Source organism: Amia ocellicauda, chromosome 1, assembly GCF_036373705.1.
Source record: "Amia ocellicauda isolate fAmiCal2 chromosome 1, fAmiCal2.hap1, whole genome shotgun sequence".
NCBI lineage: Eukaryota > Metazoa > Chordata > Actinopteri > Amiiformes > Amiidae > Amia > Amia ocellicauda.
Window position 1 is genome coordinate 53,715,526 of NC_089850.1, and position 26,539 is coordinate 53,742,064.

At 40.9% G+C, this 26,539-nt stretch overlaps 1 protein-coding gene across 1 annotated transcript; it reads left to right on the forward strand.

Moving 5' to 3' along the window:
- The first annotated feature begins 2,025 nt into the window (after positions 1-2,025).
- On the forward strand, positions 2,026-26,539 carry stk36 (serine/threonine kinase 36 (fused homolog, Drosophila)). Its single transcript, XM_066708732.1, has 21 exons — positions 2,026-2,120; positions 2,920-3,028; positions 4,390-4,530; positions 13,906-13,983; positions 14,401-14,531; positions 14,924-15,173; positions 15,863-15,956; positions 16,099-16,265; positions 16,611-16,759; positions 18,707-18,830; positions 20,298-20,426; positions 21,107-21,286; positions 21,424-21,515; positions 21,683-21,746; positions 21,849-21,959; positions 22,558-22,632; positions 23,702-23,819; positions 24,041-24,167; positions 24,436-24,631; positions 24,978-26,009; positions 26,187-26,539. The coding sequence occupies exons 2-21, from the start codon at positions 2,945-2,947 to the stop codon at positions 26,298-26,300; spliced, it is 3,456 nt and encodes a 1,151-aa protein (XP_066564829.1). The 5' UTR covers positions 2,026-2,120; positions 2,920-2,944; the 3' UTR covers positions 26,301-26,539.

The window sequence follows — 26,539 nt, forward strand, 5'->3', positions numbered from 1 at the left end:
TCCTCCAGTGCCAGAAGGCTAACTCTGCCTCCTCTCCACTCTCCTTCCTTCCAGAGCCGCTCCTTCTCATGCCTGGCCCCTAAGTGGTGGAACGACCTGCCCACCGAAGTCAAACAGCAGAGTCCTTGACCTCATTCCGGCGCTTACTCAAGACGCATCTCTTCTGACAGCACTTGTAATATTAGTCCTCTATCCCTGCTAGATAGCACTTCAGCTTATTATGCTCCTCGCGTTCTTGATTGTTTTCCTCCTTGCTCCCTTTCCCGTAGCCCTCATCTGTAACCCTACATCTTGACAGAACTTAGCTTTCACCATCCAGGATGTAGGAAGTCTCTTACTGTACTTGTGTAAATTGTAATTGGAATTTGTAAAATGTATTATTTTGAAATGCTATGTTTTATCTAAGTTGAATTTGTAATGATTGATGCCTTGTACTTCTCTGTATTTTTGCACTTATGTTGTAAGTCGCCCTGGATAAGGGCGTCTGCCAAGAAATAAATAAAAAAAAAATAATAATAACAACCACATGAATTGCAGGACCCAAGGTATCCCAGCAGAACATTGTCCATAGTTCATTCTTCCCATAGTGCATCCTGGTGCACTGTGTCTCCAGGTAAGCAAAGCACACGCACCCAGCCATCCACGTGATGTAAAAGAAAATGTGATTATCAGACCAGGCCACCTTCTTCCATTGCTCCGTGGTCCAGTTCTGATGCTCACGTGCCCATTGTAGGTGCTTTCGGCAGTGGACAGGGGTCAGCATGGGCACCCTGACTGGTCTGCGGCTACGCAGCCCGATACGCAACAAACTGCAATGCACTGTGTGTTCTGACACCTTTCTATCAGAACCAGCATTAACTTTTTCAGCAATTTGAGCTACAGTAGCTCGTCTGTTGGATCGGACCACACGGGTCAGCCTTCGCTCCCCACGTGCATCAATGAGCCTTGGCCGCCCATGACCCTGTCGCTGGTTCACCGCTTTTCCTTCCTTGGACCACTTTTGATAGGTACTGACCACTGCAGACCGGGAACACCCCACAAGAGCTGCAGGTTTGGAGATGCTCTGACCCAGTCGTCTAGCCATCACAATTTGGCCCTTGTCAAAGTCGCTCAGATCCTTACGCTTGCCCATTTTTCCTGCTTGTAACACATCAACTTTGAGGAAAAAATGTTCACTTGCTGCCTAATATATCCCACCCACTGACAGGTGCCAGATTATCAGTGTTATCAGTGGTCATCTGATTGGTGTGTGTATATATATATATATATATATATATATATATATATATACATACATATATATATATACATATATACATACATACATATATATACATATATATATATATATACATACACATATATATATATATAATCCCAAAAAAAATACAAATAAATACATAGTAAATAACATATATTTGCAAATTTGTGGACATGTTTTTGTCAGTGGTGAATCCGGTAGCAAAAAGTCTGAAATGCTACACTACATTGTGTGTGTGTATATCACTACAATAACCATCACAATCACATCAGCCTATATCGACCCACTGCTGGATGAAGGCCTCTAAAAGATGATTCCACTTTCTTCGATCTGCAGCTTCTCTTTTCCATGTCACACCTGCAAAGTATATTATTTCATGTTCACATCTTTTATGTGGTCGTCTTCCAGGTCTCGTACTTTCAATGTGTGTAATTTAACTTCACTGAGTCCTGTTAGAGCACAACACGGTGTATTTTTCAAAATGTGAGCGAGAAAAACAAAACACCCACAGATCCGAGCGTGAATCACGTGGTCTGCTCACGCGCTTTGGAAACTGTCGCCAAGACGCGACTTTGGTTGTTAAGCTACGGGGTCCTTTGCTCACCCGTCATCGCAGGGGATGTTTAAGCCGTCCAAAAGCTGCCTGTAAAAAAACATAACTTTAAGCACATTTATGTCCCTCTAATTGGTTAAAGAATCGTATATATTTGTTCATCCACAAATGTTGTATAATTATGTAAAATATAGTAATAGTAACCACATATTATCCATTGCTCAGTGCATTTTCGTGCCGTGCATCTGGCGAGACGTGCGCAAGTCATCTGTTGTTGTGCTCGGGAGAGTGAAGTTTCCTACACAGGTTCGTTTTTCTACATTTTCCTTTACAAAATAACACATATGTGGCTCGTTATTCTCGTTATTCCGTGCATATAAAACTACAAAAAGTTACGTTCATTTATTGTTTAAAAGAAGCTTTATATTTTGGACATGACTTGACGGACATGACATGACCGTTTTTTTCCAGTTCAGAATTAAACACCAGTTACCTGTTGTGTACCTGATGGTTAACAAGTGGGAAGGAGTTGAAAAAACACAACTGAGTTAATCTCATATACAAAGCCAGACTGTGATTTAAGATATTTATGTTTGCCTAATATTTTGAATATTTTTCTTGTTAACAAAATAATCTAATGTCTGTAAATTACAATCTGATACTGTGTAGCATAAAGATAAATCTCTTATTTCTCACCATACGTTTAATATTTTCTGACTTTATAATGCTATAAAGCTAAAGAGTCTATGGCTTCAGTATTGCTTATTATTGTGTGTTTGTGTAGTGTGGTCCTGAGACCACTGGCTGTCAGTGCAAGACGCTAGTAAAGCAGTCCTTAATTAGACACACAGGTGTTTTAACTTTAATCATGACAGCTATAGATAGTACTGGTCCAGGGGTTAAACATTGCCTACATGATCTACAAGAATGTCGATGTGTACATAGTATATGCTGTAATACTTGTAAGAAATGGGAGCAGTTTGCTATAATTAAATACAAGCACTCGTTTAAGTTCCACAAGTGGGACGAATTTAACTTTAAATACTAGTAGTACATTTATAATAATTGAACTGCTGTGATGCACTACATTTCTCTTTCTACCAAGGTTGTGTTGAAAGTGCACTGCGGTCATGGAGAAGTATCATGTCTTGGAGATGATAGGAGAAGGCTCCTTCGGGCGCGTCTACAAAGGACGGAAGAAATACAGTGGCGAGGTACTCCTGTGCAAAACGGGTGTGTCTTGTGTGTCCAAAAACTAAAAGAGGACATCAGTGTGTTATGCTGTGTGTTGCACATTCCAAATTTTATCGAGCATTTATGTCTCATCACCATCGTTCCTGTATTATGAACACCACCACTATAGCCTATCCCAATTACTGCATAGCTCCAATCCCTGTGAGCGCCAGTGCAGTAGGCACCTCTAAATCCTGTTCTCTTTACTATGTTTTCTCATAGTTATTTACGTTTATTTCAGATATACCGATCAGCCATAAAATTATGACCACTGACAGGTGAAGTGAATAACACTGATAATCTCGTTATCATGGCATCTGTCAGTGGGTGGGATATATTAGGCAGCAAGTGAACATTTTGTCCTCAAAGTGTTAGAAGCAGAAAAAATGGGCAATCTGAGCGACTTTGACAAGGGCCAAATTGTGATGGCTAGATGACTGGGTCAGAGCATCTCCAAAACTCCAACTCTTGTGGGGTGTTCCTGGTCTGCAGTGGTCAGTACCTATCAAAAGTGGTCCAAGGAAGGAAAAGCGGTGAACCAGCGACAGGCTCATGGGCAGCCAAGGCTCATTGATGCACGTGGGGAGCGAAGGCTGACCCGTGTGGTCCGATCCAACAGATGAGCTACTGTAGCTCAAATTGCTGAAAAAGTTAATGCTGGTTCTGATAGGAAGGGGTCAGAACACACAGTGCATCGCAATTTGTTGCGTATGGGGCTGCATAGCTGCAGACCAGTCAGGGTGCCCATGCTGACCCCTGTCCACTGCCAAAAGCACCTACAATGGGCACGTGAGCATCAGAACTGTACCACGGAGCAATGGAAGAAGGTGGCATGGTCTGATGAGTCATGAGTTCAAGGTGTTGACTTGGCCTCCAAATTCCCCAGATCTCAATCAGCACACCTTCAGAGGTCTAGTGGAGTCCATGCCTCGACGGGTCAGGGCTGGTTGGCGGCAAAAGGGGGACCTACACAATATTAGGCAGGTGGTCATAATGTTATGGCTGATCAGTGTATATATCAATCATATTATTGTGCTGAGTTATGCAATGCGTTACTTCAATTAAGCAGAATTCAGGTATAATGAAAACCTGCTTCCAGAAATTAATTTCCTCCCCACACATAAGGTACCTTCAATGCGAACCAATACTGATTCTCTGGCGCATAGTCCTAAAACTTTAACATCAGGTTACATTTACTGACTGTTTTCAAAGCGATGAATAACAAACGCCCAAAGCTTAATAATAATTTGTATTTCACTTATTTGTTTTGTTAAGAGATCTATGTGACACTGCCCTGCTTCTTTGTGTTTGCATCTTCACAGTAAAGTTCCTCTGTTCCCAGGTGGTGGCTCTCAAGTTCATTCCCAAGGTAGGCCGCTCGGAGAAAGAGCTCTGCAGCCTCAAGAAGGAGATTGAGATCATGAGGGGGCTGAGGCACCCCAATGTCGTCCTGCTGCTGGACAGCTTTGAGACTAACAGGGAGGTAAGGCAGCCTCATTCTTACCACCCAGTTATTCGCATTTACCATTCCGCTGTTGTTTATTTTCATTTACTCTGTATCTTGCATCAAGACTGAGACCCCAACGGCAAGTGAAACCTCGCCAAGAAAAGCACTTAAAATATGCATGTCTTTCTCTAATTTACACTAATGGAATCTGGGACTACAGTTTTAGTTTAGTATAGCCTTGGTCAGTCAAGGACTAAGGCAAGTCTTTTTCCAGATTCACACTTGACCTGGGGCAAAAAATATAAGGCTCTGAAGCTGTGGTGGCAGGGAAAGTAGAGTTTCATGTACCTGGGGGCCCAGATGTAATTTAGTTATTTTTAGTGACATTAATGAACCATCTAAACACAAATGTCAACAGGGCCCCCTTTTAGGCACTGTTTTCACATAAGTGAATTATCTGATTTTCATCATATAAGAAAAATATTGTAAAACTATTTTAAATTAATGGGAAGTAATGCAATAGGATGATTGCTTGACAGATTGAGATCACATAGTAAAGTTGACAGTGAAATTCCCCACTTTATTGTGGCTTGACTGGTATGGTAATTCCATTAAATAAGAGCACTTTTGTTATATCTGTATGATGTTGAAAAGGAAAGCATTTTACGCATCAGATAAATATTTGAAGATCGAGACAGCGGTATTGCTGCAGCGATATGAGAACCTCATCTGCTTGTTACTTGCTGTATTTTTGTGTAATAAACTATCCGCTCTGTTTAAGTTCAATGAATGGTTCATTGGTTTGCAGTCAGTCATTCGATCAGATAGTCCAACAATAATACAATGGTGCGCTTTTGGACTTACAACATAGCCTTAGAATAGTTTCAATAAAGTGATGTTGATGTTATCCTGGCTTTTATTTGTATAAATTTGTGTTTTCTTAATATTAATTACATATGATTATTATTATTATTATTAGGGGGCCAAGCAACGAAGTTGCTGGAACCCTATTGTAATTGTTAGGATTATTAGGCTTCCATGCACAATGTGCTGCACGAAACTTGCAAGTGTTGTAGACACAACTTATACCTACAAATGCCGTGAAAACTACACGTGTCGGTCACATGGTGCCGCCGCCATGTTGCGATTAGAGGCGAAATTGTGAAATGCTACAAAAATCTTCTTCTCCAAAACCAACGGACACATGCATATGCCACTTCATACACATGTATACCTTAAGGCCTACTGTTACGCTTGTTCATCAGAAGTTGCTTGGTCTCACGCTTTGTCCGCCAGGCTGCGTTTTCTGATTCAAGCTTTGGTGCCTTCTACTCCATGCCACTTATACCCACTGTGCCACAAATTGGTATGCATGAGACTAGTACAGTGTTCTACCAAGGTTGTTAAAGGCGAGGTGCCCCAGTGGGTGCTGTGGGCCAATGAAAAAAAACGTATGCGCCGCTTCAGACAAGTTACACATTTCCTGGACACTGGAATGCAGTACGGACATGAAACTCTGCACATGTGTGTATGCCTCTGCCATGAAGAGAAAACCAGAAAATGAAGTTTGTGGGGTACACGGTTTAGCCGTAATGTTGGATTTAACATGAATCCACGTGCGAATATGAAAACGGTTACTACTCCAGAACGATAAAGCCCAGTGCCCTGAAACTGTGCATGTATTACATAGATACTGTAATCTATCAAATGTGCAAAAGGCAAGTGACTGCGTGCAAGAACATGGCAGCCACAAGCAAATGACTGAGCACGTATGCATAATACGTGTATTTATAAAAGCATGAAATTTGACCCCAAATAAAAACCATGAGCCATATTCAAAAACTCACCAAACTTGGCACAATTATAAATTACAATGTTATGCTTGATTGTGGTGAGTTTTGTCACCAACGGTGAAACGGCACACTGGTACCGATGTTGAAGGCCATGTCACATGCAGCAGTGAATATCTACAGAACAGTGAATCCTAAGGTGCTTAAATTTTCAGTGATTAACACTAGTACAAACCTCTGTCAAATCTGAAAAAGCCAAGTAGATTGGACAAGAAACATGGCTGCTATACACCAATGAAAATGACAGCCTCAACCATATACTGACATTCATTATGTAGCCCTCTACCTCGATTATGAGGACAAACATGGAAATTGCATTCTGTATCTTCAATGCAGAAAACCTGAAACATTCAAATGTCCATAAAACGCTTATACATGCATGAAAACTCACGAAACTCACAATGTGTTGTAGAAACCACTTATACCAACAAATGTTGTGAAAACTTCACATGCTGGTGGCATGGTGTTGCTAAATATTGTGATAGGAATCTAAATTGTGAAATGCAACAAAAATCTTCTTCTCCAAAACCTAATGACACATGCATATGCCACTTCATACACATGCAAACTTTATGCCACACTATTACGCTTGTTCATCAAAAGTTCCCCGGGCGCATGCTTTGTCCGCCATGTAGCATTCTCTGATTCCAGCTTTGGTGCCTTCTAATCCATGCCACTTATACCCACAAATTGGCATGCATGACACTAGTACAGAGTCCTACCAGGAGTGTTAAAGGCTAGTTGTTGCAGTGAAAACCATGGGTGCTGTGGGCCAATGAAATAAAATGTACGCGTCACTTCAGACAAGTATCACATTACCTCTACACTAGAATGCAGTATGCACATGAAACTCAGCACCTATGTCTATGTCTGTGCATTGAACATAAAACCTGAAAATTAAGTTTGTGAGGTACACGTTTAAGCCGCAATGTTGGATTTATCATGTGTCCATGTGCGAAAATGAAAACAGCTAGTACTCCGGAACCCTAAAGCCAAGTGCCATTAAACGTTGCATGTATTACATAGACACTGCTATCTACCATGTCTGCAAGAGGCAAGTGACTGTGTGCAACAACATGGCAGCCACAAGAAAATGACTGTGCACATATGCAAAATACACATCTTTATAAAAGCATGAAATTGATCCCAGAAAAACCTATCGGCAAAATTCATAAACTCAGCATATTGTGTTACAATACACTCACCTAAAGGATTATTAGGAACACCTGTTCAATTTCTCATTAATGCAATTATCTAACCAACCAATCACATGGCAGTTGCTTCAATGCATTAAGGGGTGTGGTCCTGGTCAAGACAATCTCCTGAACTCCAAACTGAATGTCTGAATGGGAAAGAAAGGTGATTTAAGCAATTTTGAGCGTGGCATGGTTGTTGGTGCCAGACGGGCCGGTCTGAGTATTTCACAATCTGCTCAGTTACTGGGATTTTCACGCACAACCATTTCTAGGCTTTACAAAGAATGGTGTGAAAAGGGAAAAACATCCAGTATGCGGCAGTCCTGTGGGCGAAAATGCCTTGTTGATGCTAGAGGTCAGAGGAGAATGGGCCGACTGATTTAAGCTGATAGAAGAGCAACTTTAACTGAAATAACCACTCGTTACAACCGAGGTATGCAGCAAAGCATTTGTGAAGCCACAACACGTACAACCTTGAGGCGGATGGGCTACAACAGCAGAAGACCCCACCGGGTACCACTCATCTCCACTACAAATAGGAAAAAGAGGCTACAATTTGCACAAGCTCACCAAAATTGGACAGTTGAAGACTGGAAAAATGTTGCCTGGTCTGATGAGTCTCGATTTCTGTTTAGACATTCAGATGGTAGAGTCAGAATTTGGCGTAAACAGAATGAGAACATGGATCCATCATGCCTTGTTACCACTGTGCAGGCTGGTGGTGGTGGTGTAATGGTGTGGGGGATGTTTTCTTGGCACACTTTAGGCCCCTTAGTGCCAATTGGGCATCGTTTAAATGCCACGGCCTACCTGAGCATTGTTTCTGACCATGTCCATCCCTTTATGACCACCATGTACCCATCCTCTGATGGCTACTTCCAGCAGGATGATGCACCATGTCACAAAGTTCGAATCATTTCAAATTGGTTTCTTGAACATGACAATGAGTTCACTGTACTAAACTGGCCCCCACAGTCACCAGATCTCAACCCAATAGAGCATCTTTGGGATGTGGTGGAACGGGAGCTTCGTGCCCTGGATGTGCATCCCACAAATCTCCATCAACTGCAAGATGCTATCCTATCAATATGGGCCAACATTTCTAAAGAATGCTTTCAGCACCTTGTTGAATCAATGCCACGTAGAATTAAGGCAGTTCTGAAGGCGAAAGGGGGTCAAACACAGTATTAGTATGGTGTTCCTAATAATCCTTTAGGTGAGTGTATGTCACTTATGACAGCAAATTTATTCAGAACTATAGCCTAATATAAGTAAATTGTCAGTGATAACACTAGTTGATGAAGCCAAGTTGATAGGACACAAAACCTGGCTGCTGTACACCAACCAAAATGACAGCTTCACGTCAGCCACATCATGACATTCCTTATGCAGACCTCTACCTCCATCATGTGGTCATACTTGGGAATTGCATTCTGCATCTTGAATGACTCAATGCAAACTTTACATATATCCTAGAATTAACTGACATTGAAATACACATTTCAAGTGACAAGAGATTGAAAACCTCAAATGTATACCACAGTGGATTAGAATTGAAAATTACACATTTAATAACACATGCATTAAAACTACAAAATCCCTGCTCATATCTGAAACCTACTGATACAACATGGAAGCCTTAAAAGTTGCATGCAACTTCTAGTTATTATTATTATTTTTCCGCTGTTTTTTTCAAAAACATATAAAACCCAAACCGCTCGACGAAAACTCATGAAACTTCATACAGTGATAGATGGCTATGTAGTGCTATGCCATATGCAATATGGAAGCCATATGTCACATGGTCTGGTGGCCATAGTGGCTTAAGTGACACATTGTGGAAAATCTATAAAAATCTTCTCCGAAACCGCAGACGGGACAGATGTGAAACTTGGTGCGTGATGTTATGTTATAGCCTATATTCAGATTTGTTCAAGACAAGTCGATAAGTCACATGGTTTGGCAGCCATATTGGATTGGCCAAGAATCTTCAAAGATCTTCTTCTCCGAAACGGTTGGTCCCATTGATACGGAATTTTCTACACGTGACCTTGGCTAGCTCCTCTATCAGATTTGTTCAAGGCAAGTTGATTGAAGAAACAAGATGGCCGCCATGAGCCAATCAAATTTCAGAGATGGTCAAGTTGGAAATAAATGCATATGGTGCAGTATGGAACTATGTTAGAATGTATTGGACTGTTTAATACTTGACAGGATTGATCCCATGAGCAATATGGTGGTCAATGGTCATTATTATTATTATTATACTTATTTTTTCTTCTCTTCCACCATAATATGTTCAAATCACTTTTGAATCGATGTCTAAAAAGTCACCAAACTTGGCATGGATGTAGGAGTCTATGGCATGGTCACTCGACCACAAAATGGCACCATCATGTAACAAGGTTTGGCAGCCATCTTGATTGTAGTCCAAACAAGAAATGTCAGTTTTCAAACATCGTTTTCTCAGGAACGGTAAAGAGTTGAGATATGAGACTTATAGTACATACTGCGCTAATGTTAGTAGTTGACTAATTAGTCAATTAGTGTTTACTAATTTATTATGATACCAGAGCTATTTATATTATAACTAATTTAATTAAAAATGATACATTTAAATCAAATCAGGGTAGTTGATTTTTTTAGATTAATACTGGCTTGTACTTTAACATATTTGACCACAAGGGGGGGAACTTGACCACGAAAACCGATTTTGTCAAAATGTGCCTTCATCTGATTTATATGATTAGGAGTCTGAAACCATACATTTCTTGACTGGAATCACCTGGAAGCCTCAATAGTATTATTATTATAATTGATCTGCCGTTATTTTCAAAAGCTTATAAAAACAATACACTTGATACAGTGATACACAGCTGTGTACAGTGTTGCCATATGCAATATGGAATCCATATGTGAGATGGGCTGGTGGCCAGTTTGCTTTAAGTGACACATTTTGGACAATTTTCAAATGTCTTCTGTGAAACCACAGGTACGATTGATGTGGAATTTTGTACACATGACTTGGGCTACATCCTCCATCAGATTTGTTAAAGGCAATATGATTGATGAAACGAGATGGTAGCCATGAGCCAATCAAATTTGAGGAATGTTTAAATTGCATAAGGTGTATAAATGAGTAAATGGTACTGTGTAGATGTGAACTTGGCCCCCTGCATTGCTGCTTGCAGCTATATTATTATTATTATTATTATTATTATTATTATTATTATTATTATTATATTAAACCATTACCAGAATAACCACAATAATTGATAAGGTAGTGTGGCACCGTTTGTGTGGGGTGGGGTTCCACAGTGCTGCGCTCAGTAGATAGGCGGGATACAGTCACACCAAGAGACAGCAGTCTGGTGCAAAGTGAAGTTATTACACTGCCAAAAGTCATTTCTTACTGCAAGATTATTTTTTAAAATGTCTTCCCTGAAGATCCATGGGCCAGTAGTTTTTTTCTTGGTGAATTCTTCTTGGCTCAAGAAATGTATTCTCATCCCTGGTTATGTCAATTCCTGTCAGAATTTACTTGCAACAAGACATTATTTATTGTGTCCAGAAATTATTCCAATGAAGCGAGTTACCCGATTCCTTGAAACGAGATTGGTTTCTTCTATCAAGAGAGAAAGTTCTTGCAACAAAAAATGATTTCTTGTGTTCAGAAATTATTCAAATTACTTTTTTTCCTGAAAAACAGTGCTTTCTTAAAACTTAAAACTAAGTTCAAAAGACTAAAATCAAAGGAACAAAATTGAGGATGCAAAACAAACACAAAAAACATCAATGGGATGTATTAAATTGAAGATTTCATTGATTGATCCATCAAAATACACATTTTTGATAATGTACATACTGGCGCAGCATCTCACTCTTTTTCAAGTCTGTTGGACCAAATAGTCCTCCAGAAAAGAAATTCCTTGCTTGTCGTCTTCTCTAGAGCAAAGAACAAACCTGTTACTCCAACATTAATACTATTTATTTTAAATAAGTGGCATGCATGCATGATTAAATTATGTAACTGTAAGATGTCACAATGTTACACTGCCAGACGAGGTACAGTATAAGACAGGGGTGGCTAACCCTGGTCCTTGAGAGCCGCAGGGTCTGCAGGTTTTTGTTTTATCCAGATCGTTAACTGCTTAATTGAACCAATTATGGGTCTTAATTAGGCAAAATGTCCCTGTGTTCAAGATATCCATTGATTGGTAATTAAGAGAGACCTGAAAATCCTGCAGGATTGCGGCTCTCCAGGACCAGGGTTAGCCACCCCTGGTATAAGATAAGTCCTCTCATGCAGTTTGTGTGAGCAGACGGCAAAGTTCATTCAACTTAAGGCTTATTTTATATGAGACACATTACACAAAACATTGTATCTATATTATTGAGTTGTTAATCCATAATAGGGCTAATATACTAATATGTTTACGTGCCATTATGGAGTTCTGCATTGGAACTAAATGTGTTACTTCCAATATCATTTTATGAAACAGAATTCAAATACACCATTTGTACATATAATTACATAACTCGCAACAACAATATCATATAAAAACACTTTCACGAAAATTAATAGGTTATTGACCTCTGTGTTATCCAATTATCTATTAGTGTTTTCCGTTTTTCGAAAAATTAATTCAAGCATGCGTTGGAAGTTAATTACTCCCAATAAGGTCTGCAATCACACTAAAGTCATTTTGACAGCATTTTGAGTGATCCAGTTGTGTAGAGATTCAGTGCACACACCTAATCGCTGATCGTTGACCCGCCATTGTCATTAGGTTTTATTTTATTGTTTTATATCTGGAAAAATAACTGTCTCACACGTGCTCTGAATGATGTGCGTGAACCTGTCCGGAGCATGGCGCAAGTGTGTTTCATTTGTTATGTTTTCGATGCTTTGACATTGAAAGTGCATGGGTCATATAAATAATATACACTCACATTAACCAAGTTTTCATAAAACGTGTGATATATAAACCAATGCCCCAAAAGTGACCACCACCGACTATTGATTGCCAAGGCACAAGTACAGAAACTGCAATTTTAACTTGATCCAAAATGCACATCCATCATTAGTATATAAGGAAACTTTACATATAGAACATTTTTCTCACGTTGATTTAACATTGATCTTTGTTTCGTTTTAAAAGTGTCAAATATTTTTTGTGTTTGTACTGACTTCTTTAAACATGCTTTCCTTTTATTTTTAACCCCTTGTTACATTTACAATCAAAATTATTAATTTTGAAGTAGATATTAGATTTGTATCCGGATGACTGAAACATTTACTGCAGTAAACTAGCTCTTATTGTTTATTGTGCTGCTGTTACTGTATGATGATTCTTGAAATGTGTATATTTAGTTTATTCTGTAAGTCACCCTTGGTAAGGCCATCTGCTAAGAAAAATAAATAAATAATAATAATAATTGAATAATATCACCTGGAACTGAAGGTACTGTTTTACGGTAGATTTTACTTGCTGTAAGAAATGACTACTGTAATTAAATTCAGTTTCTTACACCAAGAAAACACAAGCTGTTTTAACTTGTGTGAACTGATCGAAATAGATATGTTTTTCTTGTTACAAGAAAATTCTTCTTCTGGTAAGAATCTCAATAAATCTCCTTTGGTAAAATTCTCAGACGAAGCAAAATCAATATGTTTTCGCTTGTGCAGCTAGAATATCTAAGCATTTTTTCTTGTTACAAGAAAATTCTTCTTCTGTTAAAAATGTAAAGAAATCACTTTTGGTATCACTTTTTTGCTGGTGCATGAACTCAAAAGATAACCAAAACCCAAACATAAGCCTCGCTATTAGTTAAGCCTACCTCACCTCTTGAGGTCCCAGCACAAACACAGCAACCAGTCAAAATCACAAATCCTTAGTCCAAATGCGGAAGTTTATTAAGGTGTGCTGGATATCTGCCTAATGCCAGGCCAATCAGGGGAGTCCTGTGGATCAGCTGCTCCCCTAAACTGATTAAACCTGCAAGGCTTCTGGGGGATGAACCTCTGTCTTTATAGTTGGATTTTCCTGGTGGCCATTTTGTGCCACTCCTGACACTTCACCACGGTAGTTATTAAAGTACCAAGATCATTTGCCTTATACCTAACATTTTATTTAATTCTGACATAACCAAAACTAACATTAGCTTTAAATAACATTTCAAATTCTGTAATCATATGACTTTCTTTCAATAGGGCTGGAAAGTTGTTTTTATTCAACAAACCCTCATTTACTTTTTATGTTTGGTCTAGCTTTAATGCAAAAGGATGTTTCTAATGTATTGCACAACATAAATACGCTACTTACTCATTCTCCATCTCTTTTGCCCCGTGTGGTCTTTTGCAGGTGGTGGTAGTGATGGAGTATGCCGAAGGAGAGCTGTTCCAGATTCTTGAGGATGATGGGAGTTTACCTGAGAGTCAGGTGAGCAAACAGTGTGTGTGTTGGGGGGGGGGGCTGAGAAGGAACAAACCTAAAAATGGCTAAATAATCTGCAGCAAATAGTGAAGTTTTGTGAATATCGGGCGAATAAACTGGATTAACCATGAAACTCTTTTATCTGCAACATAAGCATTGCTTGACTATTTGCTGATGCACCACACATTGTCCTGTCTCCTGCTCCTGATAGAAAATATATTCCCTCACATGAACCCTCTCTGCCTCACCTGTAGGTGAATTTGGTCAAAGCCTAGTAGATACTCTTCCCACTCTTTCCTTTTTGTTGTTGACTGACTAAGACAAACTGCATGCCATTTCGCCTGCAGCTGAATTGCTGGTTGTTTGATCAGAGTGCTCTGATGGAGGCGATACTAAAGGACGAACATTCTTATGTTTTTTCAGGTGCGTGAGATAGCCTGCCAGCTGGTATCTGCGCTGTATTACCTACATTCTAACAGGATTCTTCACCGTGACATGAAACCACAGAATATCTTGCTGGGGAAGGGTGGTGTTGTCAAGCTGTGTGATTTTGGGTTTGTGTGTCTTCTGGCTGAGCGGTTTTGTTTTGCAGGGTCACAAGATCTGTTCGGAACTGAACTGGTCTTGGAAGATTTATTGGTGCATGAATACTGTAATGGTGTTCATAGATAATATATTTATTTTTACCCTTTTTATGTAGAGTCTCTCTCCACTAAGATGCTTGGAGGGTAAAGCAGGATATTGTCAGCTTTGGTCCAATAAAGTCAGAAGCAGCTTAACTTATGAAACCCATATCTGTGACATAGAAGGCCCGAGTCAAACATAATAATAGTAATTCTAACACTGCAAAGTGAGGTATAAGAAACACACAGGTGTTCCCTCTAAACGCACAGCACTGGTAACCATTAGATGTACGTTGACCCCCTGCTTTTCTGCCCCCTGCCAGATTCGCCCGGGCTATGAGCGTTTCCACTCTGGTGCTGACCTCCATCAAAGGCACTCCCCTGTACATGTCCCCCGAGCTGGTGGAGGAGAAGCCCTATGACCACACGGCCGACCTCTGGTCACTGGGCTGCATTCTGTACGAGCTCCACACGGGGGCGCCACCCTTCTATACCAATTCCATCTTCCACCTGGTGCAGCTGATCGTCAGGGATCCGGTGAAGTGGCCCGAGAGCATGAGCCCTGAATGCACGGTAGAGTACCACTGCTCGAGCACGTTGCAAAGTGATGTAAACCCTCAGTAAAAGTAGTACAGCATTAAGCCTCCCGTGGTGGGAGACCCGGTCTTTTGGTGTAGAGGGCTTAAGACTGTACTGTGCTGGAGCCGCTGCGGTGCGGAGCGCTCGTAGGGGCGCCGGTGGTGCACGGTTCGAATCCCGGGCGGGGAGCTGCATCGGCTACAACTGCACGTACACAGGCGCGATCGCAACCACAGTCCTGTTCACAGGCACACGCACGGCTGCCACGCCTGGTGTTCGCCTCACCTTGAATGATCGCAATCTTCTGCATATTATTTCGGGAACACCTCTGTATAGTCGCTGCATGCTACAGCTTGCAGTGATAACTCATTATTCACAACTCTGCACAACTGAGGGTGTTTTCCAGTATTTGGTATGATTCCTATGGAAGTCACAGTTCTTTTTCAATAAAAATTATCTGGGACACATTATTCCAGCATGGATATGATATTTATACTTGACCATGAAGTAAAAATAACACTTGTGATCCCAAAGGTACAAATTAAACTCCCCTAAACTGTTCCTACATTGAGAAGTCTATATACTTTTCGAGTTACCTGTGACTAATCTGTTCTGCTTATTCTTTGTACAGACATTGATTTTTAAAACATATCCATACATTGGCTGCTTGATTTCTGTTTCAGAGTTTCTTGAAAGGCTTATTGACTAAGGACCCCCAGAAAAGGCTATCTTGGCCGTTCCTGCTAAAGCACCCTTTCGTTACAGAGGGGGTCTTGGGTAAGTTTCTATGTTGCCTCTCCATATTGTCTCTGCCTGTCTTGTGTCCTTCCACTGCCCTCCCCAAATGTCTGACTTGCCTTGTTTTTTAGACTAGTCACATATGGTGTTTTTCTCCTCCTTGTGACTGTCCTTGGCGCAGTTCTGTCAGACTCGGGGTCAGACAATCCCCTCACAGAGCCTCCCAGTCCGGATGTGAAAGCTCTGAAGCTGCAGCAGATGAAGGAGAAGGCAGCGCCTCGCAGTGGAGAGGGGAGGTTACTGCGGAAGGCCAGAGAGCAGCAGGACCGAGGGAAGCAAAATAAACTGGTGAATTCTGCTACACGTGCATACATGTATACATATGAATAAGATACTGTTTTGCAAAAATACCTGAAAACAATGCTAACTTTTGGTTTTCTTATGTTTTCACCAGACTGAGTGTCTCGTGTTTGTTTTGATAATAATTATGAAATTATGTAATCTTTTATGTCTGCTAATTTATCATTTATTAGTGTGCATGTGGTTTAACACCATTGTCATCATTTTACTATAACCTTTACACTTCCCTGATGAGATTAACCCAATTTGGAGTCAGATTTTTGTTGTTGTTGGCAATCTAATTGAAGTAAATGGATAGTGTTTGACCATTATCGTTATATGTTCCCTTTTTAGGGTCTGTCTGCAAGTGCGCAGATGAGGAATATAAAAGAAGCTGATTCTGAAACAGCACGTATGCAGGCAGCCCCAGATCCAGGCACACCATCCAATAATAATCCTGACTGGACAGTGGATCAGACTGCTGTTCATCCAGCAGTCGAAGGGTATGTTATGTTACTTCATTGAACCCTTAATTAAAGTAATGATTTCCTTACATTTTTTAAATTGTGTAACTGATAAAAAGTTGGTTCCTTAACCACTTCAACACCATGCCGTACGCACGTACATCAAATGAAAAACCCTCACACATTACCATGCCGTACCTGCGTACATCAAGATTCTTATTCTATTTTATTAACGTCTTCTCAATCCAGTGTTTCAGGTTTCATTCCCAAAGGCAGTGCTCATACTGTACAATGTGTATTGAAACCGGGAAGGGCGATCATGTGATGTTTTTATAAAATGTCGTTAAGGTTGTACCTCTGCACATTCTAGAAGTCTTGTGTCTATTGCGACAACCCATTCACCTTTTACAGTATATAATGTAGATGAAGTTTTATATTTATATTATTGCTAGTTTTATTGTTAGTTGTACTTGTTTATTTGTAGTTTATGTAGTGTTTAGCAAAACCTATACAGTGCTGTGACAAAATACGTTTAGAAAACAGTGCTGAATACAAGGCAGTGAAGCAGCGTCTGTGGCAGCCAGATCCATCACAGTGCTGGACAAAACCCTGTAGCGCATTTGTAGAGCATCCTTCCAAGTTTATTGTATTGAACATTTCAGTAAATTGCACAGAGCAAGCAGGTGATGGCACAGGTTTTGATAGTGACTGAGATTTAGTTGATAATTTACTGTTAGTTTTTATAGCATTTCAGTGCATTATTTTCATTTGCATTTCAGTGTATTGTTTATTATTTTCATGAGTTCCAGTGTGTTGCGTATTATTTTTTATTTGCATTTCAGTGTTTTGTTTATTATGTTTATTTGCATTTTTGTGTATTAACTAAAAGGTTTTTTTATTGCATTTGCATTGTTTTCTTTGTTCAAACAAAACAAATCTTGTATTTATCTCTTTACTGAACATAGATATATAGTACACACATCGAAGGGTAAATGAAAAACACATTTTGGTAAAAATTGTTGTATTTCATTCATCATATATTTACATTTTAAAGCAATTTCAGGTGTTAAAACATTATCATTATTTTCAAAATCTGGTACCTAGGAAGGGGTTTCAATTTTTCATCTGGAGTTGAAGTGTTTAATAAGATAAGTTCCTTATACAATTGTATATACTTGACTTAATATACATACTATTAAAATAATGAAAAGGCTCTGATTTAGGAAATTATTAGTTAAATTAAGAGTTCAATTGAGAGCTCGGTTAGAACAAAAACCAGCAGGGCAGGGGGTCCTCCAGGGCCAGGGTTGAGAACCACTGAAATATTTGATCACAATACAGTGACGCTCCAGAATTAGTAACTCGAATATAACCGTAAAATGTTCATGAGGCGAGGGCTGTGAACCTATTTCCACCATTGTTAAATGCTTGAGAACAACCAAAATATATAATTGGGGTCTAATTGTTTCATGCCATTTAAAGAGGCCCAGGTGTGGATGCAGCTACAGTCTATCTCCATCTAGTGTCTCTGTTGAATAAGACAGGTGCAGAATAATTTCCAGGCATTGAAACAGAATTGGGAAAGACAACTGCAGTTGCACAGAAACGCCTCAGTGTGTCGCACTGTAACCAAATTGGAAGAGGCAAAAGAGGCCCTTCAGCTGAATGTTATTTTATTTTTATTTTTTCTCAAATGTGTTTTTCTCCAATACATTTACAGGGCACATTTTTTAGGCAGATTTACTAGATAATATTTAATACAAATGTAATCAAACTCACTTCTTTCTTGAGCTTTTGAAGATGACAGGTTTGGTTGAGAGGTCTTTTTCAAGTCTCTTTGGGGGATCAAGAACAGGTGACTTTGAGTTGAATCAGTGGCATTTAAGAGAGCTCTGAATGAATTAATTGGTGTGAAGAGCACCTTAGCAAATGCATGGGAACATGTCTGACAGCAGGGCGATCTGGTTATGTGTGTCACACTCACAGGGAAGGTCAGATCAGCAGAGATTTTGCTCGGGAGTTTCCTTCTGTAGAAGTGGGCCCCCGGCAGGTCACCCGGCGTGAGAGAGTCTTCAGGGACAGTCTGGGGTCAGTCAGGCTCGACACAGAGGTCAGTGCTGTTTTCTGCTCATTGCTCAAGGTCAGGGTCACAATGTCAAGTTCTTTACAAGTTCTTTAGTTGATTTAGTTATGTTTTTTTTTTATTATTTATTTGCAATTTCCTATTCAAAAGATCCTTTCCTGAGATTGGTTGTTTCAGACTTTATATAACTTGCTTAATGTGATCTAATGTAACAATTGTAAGTCACCGTGGATAAGAGTGTCTGCTAAGAAATCATAAGATTAGTTTGTTTTGAGGAAGATCCAGAAATGTATTGTTAAAAATGTATTTGTATAAACAAATATATACAGTACTGTGCAAAAGTTTTAAGCAGGTGTGAAAAAATGCAGTGAAGTAAGAATGCTTTCAAAAATAGACGTGTTACTGTATTATATTTATCAATTATCAATTAACAAAATGCAGTGAACAGAAGAAAAATCAACATCAATCTACATCAAATCAATATTTGGTGTGACCACCCTTTGCCTTCAAAACAGCATCAATTCTTCTAGGTACACTTGCACACAGTTTTTGAAGGAACTCGGCAGGTGGGTTGGCCCAAACATCTTGGAGAACTAACCACAGTTCTTCTGTGGATTTAGGCAGCCTCAGTTGCTTCTCTCTCTTCATGTAATCCCAGACAGACTCGATGTTGAGATCAGGGCTCTGTGTGGGCCCTACCATCACTTCCAGGACTCCTTGTTCTTCTTTACACTGAAGATAGTTCTTAATGACTGTCGCTGTATGTTTGGGGTCGTTGTCATGCTGCAGAATAAATCTGGCGCCAATCAGATGCCTCCCTGATGGTATTGCATGATGGATAAGTATCTGCCTGTACTTCTCAGCATTGAGGAGACCATTCATTCTGACCAAATCCCCAACTCCATTTCCAGAAATGTAGCCCCAAACTTGCAAGGAACCTCCACCATGCTTCACTGTTGCCTGCAGACACTCATTCATGTACCGCTCTCCAGCCCTTCATCGAACAAACTGCCTTCTGCTACAGCCAAATATTTCAAATGATGACTCATCCAGAGCACCTGCTTCCATTCTTACTTTACAGCATTTTTTCACACCTGCCTTAAACTTTTGCACAGTACTGTATATCCTCCACCCTATATACTACAATGCAACATTATCATTAAATCCTTTTTTTGTTTTTACTAAAATGACACAAGGTCTGTTTCATTTTATTTACAGTTTGACATTTCACACTAACAGTTTTAGTTTGACAAAATTTGTTGATGACATGTCTTGACCTGGGAAGAGATGGGGATATTAGTCTGAGAGAGACAGGTGAATGGGTGTTACACTGTTTAACAAAATAAAGATATAGATGCTAATAAAAGCTAAATATTTGGGTAATATATGAGTCTTTTTGTGGCAGAACATTGTGATGCATTCTAAAAAGTAACCTTGTTCTCCTACTGAGCAAGTGTTACACTGTTTCACCACTGTGTGACTCTCTAACCCCAGGAGGTGGATAGCGATGAGGAGTGGCAGCGGCTGGTTGACACCACAGAGCCAGGGAATCAATTAGACTTGGTCTCATACCCGGCCTTGATGCCCCGCCTGAAGGAAAGGCTGCTAGGCTCCAGAGCCCAGGTGAGAGATGGCTTTCTGTCACCTCAGCCACTGAGTGGTCCCTCTCCTTTTGTCTGTCTGATTGTGCGACTGGCTTTCTGTAAAGAACTAACTTCATTGTCATTGGCAGCATTTCCATGGAAAAGAAATGGCAGTTTTTTCCCCTCATGTTGTCTTGGCTGTACATTTGAGCGAATGTTGTGGTATGCAGTTCTGATTTATATAACGGCTGAATAACTAAATTAATCGTAATATACAGGAAAGGATATTTAAATGTCTGTCTAGTAATACAGGAAAAAGTAACTCCTGATATCAAGAGGAGAGTTTCATGAGTTTAAATGAAGATTCCTGCATTTGGGTTTGTGTATCTGTGTATCGGTATCAGGTTCTGTGTCTGCTTTTGTGTCTGTTAGCCCTTCTGAGCTTTTGAACATTTGAGCTTGAGAGCAAGCTTATGCAAAGTAAATAAAAGTAAACAGAGTAGGATTCCTGCATTTTAAGATTAGGGAAAGTGGTTGACCCTGCCCTTAGAGATACTTCGCTTTTGCTTTTGCTTTATCTAGAAAACATTTTCTTCCTCTTTGATGTATCTTGTGGGATACGTGCGATATGTGCACACTCCCTCATACAGCTTTTACTTGCGCAGCAAATTTTCAATTGTGTGCAACCTCAGCCATTCAGTGGACCTCTCATTTGCTCAGCTATTGGCTGGAATGCTGGAGGGGGCGTGCCGGATCCGTCCACCGCTCAGAGTTCTGGGTAACTTGCTGTTAGTGAACTCTGACCCTGCGCTTCTCAGCCATATGGTGAAGGAAATCGATCTACCTCATTTCCTACTGGATCTGATTATGGAAATCCTGAAGAACCCAGCAGTAAAGCAGGTTAGGAGTAAGCCTACTCTCTTTTATTATTATTCTGGGTGTCCATTCATTTATTTGCGCAAGCTTTTATCATATGGTGAAGGGTGGTTGAGATTTGGGTGGTAAAACACAGGGCTTACCTTTTCTTATTTTCACAGCAACCATGGTGTGTGACAGTGGTGGGAGACCTAATGGCTACATTGGGTGTGTACTGGGACAGACACTTCAACTTGGAAACAGCAGGACAAAGGTGCATTTAGAATACACAAGTGTATGGACTGAAAAGACAAAATCTGATCAAGAGTGCATACTCTATTTATGATGCCTCTAATTAAGTTTGTACAGCATCGTGTACTTCACAGTAGTAGCTCAGCAACCATCTGAACCATTTAAAGACCCTTTCCTCTATTCACTCAGGTTAGGAGATGGTGCTCAATTGCTCAGTGCAGTTCTGCTTCATCCTGACCTGGCTCCTTTAATGGTGAGTATCTTGTCCTATTTGCCCTGTGTGATTCTCTACCAGACTGCTATACTTCAGCTGATACACGTGGTTATTTACTAGAGATGTGTCTCTCTTTCTCAGCCTCTTGCTGCCTCCCTGCTGGCTCTGCTCTCCCATCACGGTGTTCCTCTGGAGCTCAACAGTGACCAGTTTGTGACCGCCATGGAAAAAGCTCTCTCCTCTCCAGTGGAGGTGCGTGTGCTACTAGAACTCCTTGCAATCTTCCAAGAGGTCTAGAAAGTGTCATTTAGGCACGAAGGCAAATGCATGGCTCACTGGAACAGTGAGCTAGGCACTCAAATTGGCTAGCTATAGTGCCAACCCTGATGTTACTAGCATTACTTTGTACCCCTACATTTGAAGTATGAGTTACATAGTACATTGAAATGAATGTGGATGAATGTAGGCCATCAGTGAAAGGGTTAAAGACAGATCCATGACGGAATGTAATGGCACGAGGTGAGTTTAATCTCATTTCTCAGAACGGCTGCCCGGAGGCATCACAATTTGCATTAGGCCAAATATACGGCTGAGTTTTTACTGAACAAGGTAGTTGAATATTTTCCATTCATGTGGGACTGGCGCTTTCTGAGTGGGTAATGACATGGAACGTTTCGGTTGACTGTACGGTCCAGATAACCCTATCACAAGAAAGTCAAAAGGGTGTGTGTGTGGTCTGCATGAGTAGATCAGTCTGTGTGCACTGACGAAAGTTCCACCCTAATGATTTCATTTGGAGATTTGATGAATCCTATGTGTCTGTAATTAATTGTGCTTCCCTGTCTCTCAGCTGCGTGTCCCTCTGCCCCGGGGCTGGGGACTTTATGATGGCCTCGTTACTCTGCTGTATCAGGCTATTTGTGAGGTCAGTTATCCAACACGTGCTGTATCATCCAACACCTGTATTCTATAACATCATCTCAAAGTGAGTCGTGGGACAAGAACAACCGAAGAGATACAAATTGGAAAGCACCACAAATTAAAGAAAATTGGCTCTGTTCTGGTGGCAACAAATAAGCCTTTTTGAGTCTCAATATTCTTTACTCAAGCAGCAACTTTCAGATATATTTTGATGCCTGAAGAGACCCTTCATCTGCTCATTACACGTACAGTTAGGTCCATAAATATTTGGACAGTGACACAATTGTCATAATTATGTCTCTGTACACCACCACAATGGATTTGAAAGGAAACAATTAAGATTTAAGTGTAGACTTTCATCTTTAATTTGAGGGTAGTTACATCCAAATTGGGTGAACGGTGTAGGAATTACATTCATTTTTATATGTGGTCCCCCCAATTTTAGGGGCTCAAAAGAATTTGGACAAACTAACATAATCATAAATTAAAGTGTGAGTTTCAATACTTTGTTGCAAATCCTTTGCAGTCAATGACTGCCTGTATTCTGGAACCCATAGACATCACCACAGGCTGGGTTTGTTCCCTGGTGATGCTCTGCCAGTCTTGTACTGTAGCTGTCTTTAGTTCCTGCTTGTTTGGGGCAACGCTTGGGGCGTTTTGCCTTCAGCAAATGACAAGCATGCTCAATTGGATTCAGGTCAGGTGATTGACTTGGCCATTGCAGAACATTCCACTTCTTCACCTTAAAAAGTCTTGGGTTGCTTTCGCAGTATGCTTCAGGTCATTGTCCATCTGCACTGTGAAGCGCCATCCAATGAGTTTTGAAGCATTTGGCTGAATCTGAGCAGATAATATAGCCCTAAACACTTCAGAATTCATCGTGCTGCTTTTGTCAGCAGTCACATCAATAAATACAAGGGAACCAGTTCCCTTGGCAGCCATACATGCCCATACCATAACATGCTTTACATTTTTAAATCTGCTTGAAGCCTTTGTTTATCTGTTGGTGTGATGCCCTGTTTTAACATTTGAATGCTGTTTCTCTCTCTCTGTCTCTCTGTGTGTCTGTGTAGGGTGATATCTATCCTGTACCTCAGTTTCTGGACTCTGCTCTGTGGCGCCTCCTATGGTTGAGAGTTGGTGCTGCGATGGAGGAGACAGCATCACAGTGGGACAGTTTTTCACTCACTGGTAAAAACTGGCCATTCTTTAGTCACTAATTATTAGTCAGATCTATTTTACTGTCGAAGTTTAATTTGACTGACAATAAAGTCTACATGGCTGAAAACAAATACATTAAGACATTCTTTATCAAGTTTTCCAAATCTAGCCTCTAATTCGATGGAACATACTCAATATTTTTGTAACCATTAAACTGCTTAACCCCTTTCTAATCCTCTCTTCTACCACAGGTTTGCAGGTCTTCCTGTCCCTCACTCTGTTTGTCTTCACCAGGGAGCCATACCGTTGTGTCCCTCTGTTGGCCAATAGCAACACAGTCTGTGTGCTCACCCTTGCCCAGCTTCTCACAGTTGATGGGTCTGCCCTTTCTTTCTTATTTTACATATACATGTAGTGCCTGTTAATTATTTTGATATTTTGTTTCAATTGATGGTTCCAACTTATTATTTTGCTTCTTATATTTTAAAGAACGAAAACGCTAATAAAATAAATAATAGGGTTTATTTTTTATTGTTAAAAAAAGTTAAAAAGTGTGTAAGTTCAAAATCACATTTCCCAGAGAAAAATATGACTCATTTTGTTTTATTATTACGATAACTCAAATTAAGACTGATTGTCCCCACAGTGCTTTGTTTGAGGATGGATCCTCTGCACAAACGGACACCCACTCTAGGGGTCAGTCTGCCTCCAGTGCAAACAGCGTGTCAGTGATGACGTGTCACCTGCTGTGTTTCCCATTCGCTCTCGATATCCCTGGCGAGACGGTGGAGGATCTCCTTCTGTCGTATCGCCGCTGCAATGTTGTGCCCCATCTGCTCCAGGTCAGTACTTCATAACTCTGTCATTCCAAGGACAACAAGGGACATCCTTTGGCAACTGAATCCAAAATGAAAAATAGACATTACCTCTTAATATGGACACAGTTGGAAGGTGGATAAAAAGAGAACAAATACCTTGTAATATTGAAGATGCTGACAAAGAAGTTAAATCTAAAAGGTAAGAAAGGAAAATGGAGTTTCTAAATGCTCTACATTACAGCTGTCAAACTCCCATCTCCTCAGTCCCAGTCCTTGATTATAGAGTGTTTTTCTTTCCTTCATGTATAATAAATGAATGGCATTGAGCAGTAGTGTAACAACAGCACTATGTTATTTGTTTCTCCCCCAGCTCTCTCTCTCACTCCCCCTCTCTCTCTTGGAGGTCCCGCTCTCTTTGCTTTGCCGTCTCCTTCTCAGCGACCCCCAGCACTGCATCCCACAGTTTATAGCAGCTGCAGAGGCCTGGGGCTTTTTCATTCCCTCCGCAAAGCCAGAACAGTGCGGTGCGAATGGCCTCGGAGGTAAAGCAGCAGACGGCAAGGAAAGCGGGGCCAAGGACAGCCACGACCAATCAGAAGCCAGGACGGCCAGCTCCCTCCTGGCGTCTTTCCTGCAATCGGAGGCCCTGTCAGGCTCTGCCGTGGAGCTGCTCTCCCTCGTTGGCCAAGCTGCTCGCTGCTCCCTCTGCCCTGAGCTACCTCAGCTCTACATCAACCCCTCGCTCTTGAGGATGGCCTTCAGACACCCCGACAACAGGGTCAGAGCCGCAACCTGCAGCCTCCTGGGAAATATCAGCCCACTGGCAGCCCACACCCCAGCTGGCCAACCGTTCCTCATGCTCTTCCAGGATCTCATCGGCCAGCTTCAGGACCAGTCACTGCAGGTCCGCAGGGCTGCCTGCAGGGCCGTGGGCAATTGGCTAGTTTTCATCGGGCAGGCGGGCGAACAGGCCAAAGCACTGATCGTGTCTGAAGCGCAGAAGGAGAATGGCCAGTCTGGAATGAAAGCCTACAGAGTGACTGGCGCAACAAAAGGCAGAGCAAAGGGAAACGGGAGTAAAGATCCAGCAGACGCCAAGTCAGGCAAAGCTTTGCCTTTTAGGGAGGGGGCCGACCCAGAGATGGAAAGATGGGCGGAGCTTTCCCGGGGGGCGGCGATGGTGCTGTTGCCTCTCCTGTCTGAAGCGGACCCTGTGATTCGCCGGCACTGCTGCGCTGCCCTGGGAAACCTGGCTGGCACCGGAGGGGGCGGGGCATTGCTATTGCAGTTCAACGGGCCCCGTCTACTCCTTCAGACAGCATGTACCGATTCCCACCCTGCTGTGCAACAGGCAGCCATCACTGCCCTCCGCTTCTTCAGCCAACATGACGCACTGCGGCAGGTGAGAGCTTTAGTATAGATTTCTGTCAAGGTATAGCAAATACAGATTTCATGTAGAAACAAGAGCATCACAATGTCATTTTTAGCACTGGCTAGTATCAAGTAGTTGTCAAAGCAAGTAGGTTTTTTTTTGTAGATTCATAACCCTTTTGTGTTCCCTCTCCTGTGGTTGTCACAGGCCCTGGTTTCTCTGGATGCTAGCGAGAAATTGCGCCATTTATCCCAGCATGCATCACACCAGCGCCACTGTCATTGGCTCATCAACAAGCTCCAGCCGCCAGTCAGTGCTTAACAGTGACAAGCTGCATTTCAAGAGAGGAAAAGTTTGTAAAACATTCAGATGGCATGTTTTTGAAGCATTTCCTATTGAGATCAATATTTTTTTTTTTATGAAGAGCATTATTTATTGGATCAATAGTACATGTTTTTACTTTTTTATGATTGTATGAGGTTTTCAATTTATATTGTAATTCTCGAAGCAAAAACTTTTTTTACTGTTATATTCAATAAAGTGATTATTTATGAATCTTA

Coding starts and splice junctions, on each gene's coding strand:
- stk36 (XM_066708732.1), top strand. CDS start 2,945: ATGGAGAAGTATCATGTCTTGGAGATGATAGGAGAAGGCTCCTTCGGG. Junction 18,831..20,297: donor CAGTCAGGCTCGACACAGAG/GTCAGTGCTGTT, acceptor CTCTAACCCCAG/GAGGTGGATAGCGATGAGGA. Junction 26,010..26,186: donor AACATGACGCACTGCGGCAG/GTGAGAGCTTTA, acceptor TGGTTGTCACAG/GCCCTGGTTTCTCTGGATGC.